Here is a 6,000-nt window from a genome sequence, read left to right as displayed (position 1 = left end):
ATCAAACTCAAAATATAATACCTAGGACTCCTTGTCCAAAGAAGAAATTAAACTAGATAATTTCTTTTCTGAAATAGTCTGCAAATTATAATTCACAAGAAGTACACAAAATAGGGTAAATAAAAGTGTGTATACATGAAAAGCTACAATAATTCCAATTTTTGCTTCCCTGGCAAGGTACTGTACATATACATCAACATAATAGAAATGGCACAGTCTCTGAGGACACGTTCCACATTTTATTTACATTTTAAGACTAACTTTAATCTCAAAATCACATATCCATACACCTATTTCCTTTTTGTTGACTTCACTTAAACTTAAATGCATGGTTTGTTAAACAAAGACTGTAAACAAATATTTACCATGTCTGTTACATGTAACACACAAGAACAGCTTTTAACAGGAATTCATCAACTCCCCCCAACATTTTTTATTATAAATACAGGTATCAAAACAATCCTGAACATATTTTTGATACTACTAGTAGTCAGCACCCACATTGCTTCAAAAATTAACACATCTGTGACAATATTCGTTGTACCTGCTACTTTTTAAACAATTTCAACTGCAGCTCTCTTTCACTAAGCAAGATGGGTAAAGCATGCCATTTCTGTTTTCTTGAGATTTTTACTTTTTAGAAACACACATGCTTCCACTGCCATCTGACACTTCTCCACACGCTTTCATCTTGTAAACCTGAATTCTATTTCGAGTACTCCAGGTTTATGTTTAAATGACAGTGCCTTTCAAGAGAAAAAAAATTGTGCTGCATTTTTTCCTCCTGTTACCTGAAAACATAATGGGTGTACATATATTAAATATATTCTTACAAATGTCCAGGTCATGTTTACCAGCTGGAATTCTTTTACTTAATGTGTATTTTGCATTGTGATATTTAATCAAGACATTAACATGAGTAGAAGGTTGTTGATTTAAGACAAGTTTGAGATCCACTAAAATTAATTGTTGTATGTTTGTCCTTCTGGTGGCTGTGGAAGCTTCATATTTTCTTTGGACATCATTAGACGTCTTAGCTCTTGAAGTACAACTTTAATGCTATATGAATTTTGCCATTTTGCTAACACTGGTATGCTCCGGGCATCCACCTGAAAGGGGAGGAAAGAGTACAGTTAACTAGCAAGTTTAAAGTACTATGGCACCAATTTGTTAAGCATATTTTAATAAGAATGATTTTGAAAATTCATAGCTTGCCTCTATTTTCACAAAACATACACTATGAAATTACTAATACCATAATTAGTATATTTTATCATAATTAGTTTAATATTTTGGGAAAATATAAAGACATAAAACATACAGTGAACTTTGGTCATCAGAAATAAATGTTATATTAAATAACTACTTTGTAAATAAATTTACCAATTCTTTCTTAATGGAGTAAGGTCAAAAGGTTCCTCTCCATTTCCAATGCCACCGCCCAAAATCTGGGGAATTATCTCACACTGAGATTTAGATGAAAGCTACTAACCTGATCTCTTCTTTCAGATTTTTCTTTCCAATGTATTCTACGCACTATTCCTAATTATTCTTTCCTTTTTTTTTTTTTTTTTGGAGACAGAGTCTCGCTCTGTCACCCAGGCTGGAGTACAGTGGTGCGATCCTGGCTCACTGCAACTTCCGCCTCCCAGGTTCAAGCAATTCTCCTGCCTCATGAGGCCTCCCAAGTAGCTGGGATTACAGGCACCCGCCACCACGCCAGGCTAATTTTTCTATTTTTCGTAGAGACAGGGTTTCACCATGTTGCCCAGACTGGTCTTGAACTCCTGAGCTCAAGTGATCTACCTGCCTCAGCCTCCCAAAGTGCTGGGATTACAGGCATGAACCACGGCACCCGACCCAAATTAATCTTCTGTGAAAGAACAACAGAATGGGGATGGAGCTCCTTGCAAGCCCATTCCCAGTTAACTGTCAGCATTTGACCTGTCCTGCAGTTCCCTGGAAAACTCCACTCACACAGAGCTTTCCTTTATCTGACCTCAGAGCTCACATATCTTCACTCACCTCCTACCTTGGGCATTTGTCAAAAAAAGTTGAGTCAAACAGGAAGGTGGGCCGGATGCGGTGGCTCACGCCTGTAATCCCAACGTTTTGGGAGGCCAAGGCGGGCGGATCGCAAGGTCAGGAGTTTGAGACCAGCATGGCCAACATAGATAGTGAAACCCCGCCTCTACTAAAAATACAAAAATTAGCCAGGTGTGGTGGCACGTGCCTGTACTCCCAGCTACTTGGGAGGCTGAGGCAGGTGAATCACTTGAACCTGGGAGGTGGAGGCTGCAGTGAGCCGAGACCACGCCATTGCACTCCAGCCTGGGCGACAGACCGAGACTCTGTCTCCAAAAAAAAAGCAGGAAGGTAACCAAAATACTTAAGCAGACAAGCTGGGAAATGAGGTGTCTCCAAACAGGCCTGGGAATCTAGAAGACCACACACATGTGTAGGGCTGCGCACAGGCTTATGAAAGAGCTGAGAAGGCCATAAGCTGTCATCTACAGCTGACCTCAAGCAACATATAAGACTATATACAGGCTGGGAATGGTGGCTCACGCCTGTAATCCTAGCACTTTGGGAGGCCGAGGCGGGCGGATTGCCTGAGTTCAGGAGTTCGAGAACAGCCTGGGCAACACAGCGAAACCCCGTCTCTACTAAAATACAATAATATTTGTATTTATAAATATATAATAATATAATATTTAGCATGGTGGTGTGCACCTGCAGTCCCACCCACTCAGGAGGTTGAGGCAGGATAATTGTTTGCATCTGGGAGGCGGAGGTTGCAGTGAGCTGAGATCGTGACACTGCACTCCACCCTGGGCGACAGAGCAAGACTCCATCTCCAAACAAAAAAGATTATATACAAGTAGGACCTATCCCAGAAACACAAGATAGATTCAATACTTTAAAAATCAGAGTAATATATCATATTAACAGAACAGAGAACAAAAACCATGATCATCTCAATGGATGCAAAAAAGCATCTGACAAAATCCAAAAACCTTTCATGATATAAATACTCAATAAATTAGGAATAGAAGGAAACTACCCTCCAACCTAACAGGAATCTACAAAAAACTTAGAGCTAACATCATATTTAATAAAGACCAAATACTTTCCTCCTAAGATGAAGAATAAGATAAGGATGTCCATTCTCATCACTTTTTATATTTTCTTTTTTCTTTTTTTTTGAGACAGGGTCTCACTCGTTGCCCAGGCTAGAGTGCAGTGGCACAATTGTGGCTTACTGCAGCCTCGACCTCCCTGGGCTCAGGTGATCCTCCCACCTCAGCCTCCCAAGTTGCTGGGACTACAGGCGCACACCACCACAGGCCCGGCTACTTTCACTCACTGCAACCCATGCCTCCCCAGTTCAAGCGATTCTCCTGCCTCAGCCTCCCAAGTAGCTAGGATTACAGGTGCTCACCACCATACCCAGCTAATTTTTTGTATTTTTAGTAGAGACAGGGTTTCACTATGTTGGCCAGGCTGGTCTCGAACTCCTGACCTCGTGATCCACCCGCCTCAGCCTCCCAAAGTGCTGAGATTACAGGCATGAGCCACCACGCCCGGCCAATTTTTGTATTTTTTATAGAGACAGGGTTTCGTCATCTTGGCCAGGCTGGTCTCGAACTCCTGGGCTCAAGGTATCTGCACACCTCGGCCTCACAAAGCGCTGGGATTACAGGCATGAGCCACCACCACCTGGCCCCGTTCTCATCACTTCCATTCAACATTGTACTGGAGAGGTTCTAGCCAGGACAATTAACAAAGAAGCGAAATAAAAGGCACCCTGATTAGAAAGAAAAGAAGTAAAACTACCTCTATTTGCAGAAGAAATAGAAGAAATGATCTGGTATATAGACAATTCAAAGGAATCCACTAAAGAAATTATTAGAGCTAATAAACAAGTTCATCAAGGCAACAAGATACAGGTTCCATATACAAAAATTAGTTTTTCTTTACACTTGCAACAATCTGAAATAAAAATTAATAAAATACCTAAGTATAAATTTAACAAAAGTGTAAAACTTGTGCACTGAAAACTGTAAAATATCTCCCCTCCCTCCTTCCTACCACCCTCCTCTCCTACCTCCCCCTTTCCCTCCCTCCCCAGAAAAAAGAGAAAAAAAAATTAAATAGAAATAATTTAAAGGTCGGGTGCGGTGGCTCATGCCTGTAATCCCAGCACTTTGGCAGGGCGAGGTGGGCAGATCACCTAAGTTCGGAAGTTCGAGACCAGCCTGGCCAACATGGCAAAACCCCCGTCTCTACTAAAAATACAAAAATTAGCCAGGCGTGGTGGTACATGCCTGTGATCCCAGATACTTGGGAGGCCGAGACACAGGAATTGCTTGAGCCCAGGAGGCAGAGGTTGCAGTGAACTGAGATCACGCCACTGCACTCCAGCCTGGGCAACAGAGCTAGACTCCATCTCAAAAAAATAAATAAATAAAAATAATTTTTAAAAACTGTAAAATACAGTTGATAGAAATTGAAGAGCTAAATAAATATACATGGGTCAGAAGACTTATTACTGTGAAGATGACAATATTCATCAAGTTAATTTAGAGATTCAATACAACTCCTATTAAAATTTCAACTGCTTTTTTCTTGCTTGCAGAAATGAACAGGCTTATCTTAAAATTCATAAGCAAATGCAAGAAACCCAGAATAGCCAAAACAATATTAAAAAAAGAAGAACAAAGTTATGATTTCAAAACTTATTACAGGCCAGGCGTGGTGGCTCACTCCTGTAACCCCAGCACTTTGGGAGGCCAAGGCAGGCAGATCGACTTGAGGCTGGGAGTTCAAGACCAGCCTGGCCAACATGGTAAAACCCCATCTCTACTAAAAATACAAAAAATTAGCCAGGCGTGGTGGCGCATGCCTGTGATCCCAGCTACTTGGGAGGCTGAGGCACGAGAACTGCTTGAGTCCAGGAGGTGGAGGTTCCAGTGAGCCAAGATCGCACCACCGCAATCCAGCCTGGGCGGCACAGCAAGACTCTGTCTCAAAAACAAACAAAAAAACTTACTACAAAGCTACGGTAGTCCAGAAAGGCAGGCCAGGTGCAGTGGCTCACACCTGTAATCCCAACACTTTGGGAGAGATAGACGGGTGGATCTCTTGAGCCCAGGAGTTCGAGACCAGCCTGGCCAAGATGACGAAACCCTGTCTCCTTTTCCTTTTTTTGAAGGTGATTGTTTATGTTGTTATGTTTTAATTTCTTGCTTTTTATTTGGGGTTAGCAAGGATGTGGAGAAGCTGGGAACCTGCATACACTAGTGGTAGCAATGTAAGATGGCCTATTCACTTTAGAAATCTGTCTTGACAGTTCCTCAAAAACTAAAACATAGATACCATATGACCCAACAATTGCACTCCTAAATATATATCCAAAAGAAATGAAAATATTTGCCCACTCAAAAACTTGTATACAAATATTCATAGCAACAGTATTCATGATAGCCAAAAGTAGAAAAATAGAAATATCTACTAGGTGATAAATGGATAAATAAAATGGGATCTCCATACAATGGAATATTGTTCAACAATAAAAAGGAATAAAGTACCAATACACAATACAAACATGGGTAAATCTTGAAAACATTACGTTAAGTCGCCAAAGAACACATACTCTATGATTCTATTTATATGAAACATCCAGAATGGGCAAATCTATAAAGACAGAAAGTGGGCTGGGCACCGTGGCTCACGCCTGTAATCCCAGCACTTTGGGAGGCTGAGGAGGGCAGATCACAAGGTCAGGAGATACAGACCATCCTGGTTAACACAGTGAAACCCCGTCTCTACTAAAAATACAAAACATTAGCCAGGTGTGGTGGCGGGCGCCTGTAGTCCCAGCTACTTGGGAGGCTGAGGCAGGAGAATGGCATTAACCCAGGAGGCAGAGCTTGCAGTGAGCCAAGCCATTGCACTCCAGCCTGGGCGACAGAGTGAGACTCTGCCTCAAAAAAAAAA

General features: G+C 41.5%; 1 protein-coding gene across 2 annotated transcripts in view; it reads right to left on the bottom strand.

The window, feature by feature from the left end:
• Positions 1–220: 220 nt before the first annotated feature.
• The window catches only part of UBE2V2 (ubiquitin conjugating enzyme E2 V2), a 53,161-nt gene continuing 47,381 nt past the window's right edge, over positions 221–6,000 (bottom strand). For both annotated transcript variants that reach the window (XM_016959455.4, XM_063817089.1), the window contains one exon: positions 221–1,109. In XM_016959455.4, the coding sequence (XP_016814944.1) occupies positions 963–1,109 (147 nt within the window). In that variant the 3' untranslated portion in view covers positions 221–962. The remainder of the gene's footprint in view (positions 1,110–6,000) is intronic.

The sequence above is a fragment of the Pan troglodytes genome, chromosome 7 (assembly GCF_028858775.2).
Source record: "Pan troglodytes isolate AG18354 chromosome 7, NHGRI_mPanTro3-v2.0_pri, whole genome shotgun sequence".
NCBI lineage: Eukaryota > Metazoa > Chordata > Mammalia > Primates > Hominidae > Pan > Pan troglodytes.
This window is presented reverse-complemented; position numbering and strand designations above follow the sequence as displayed.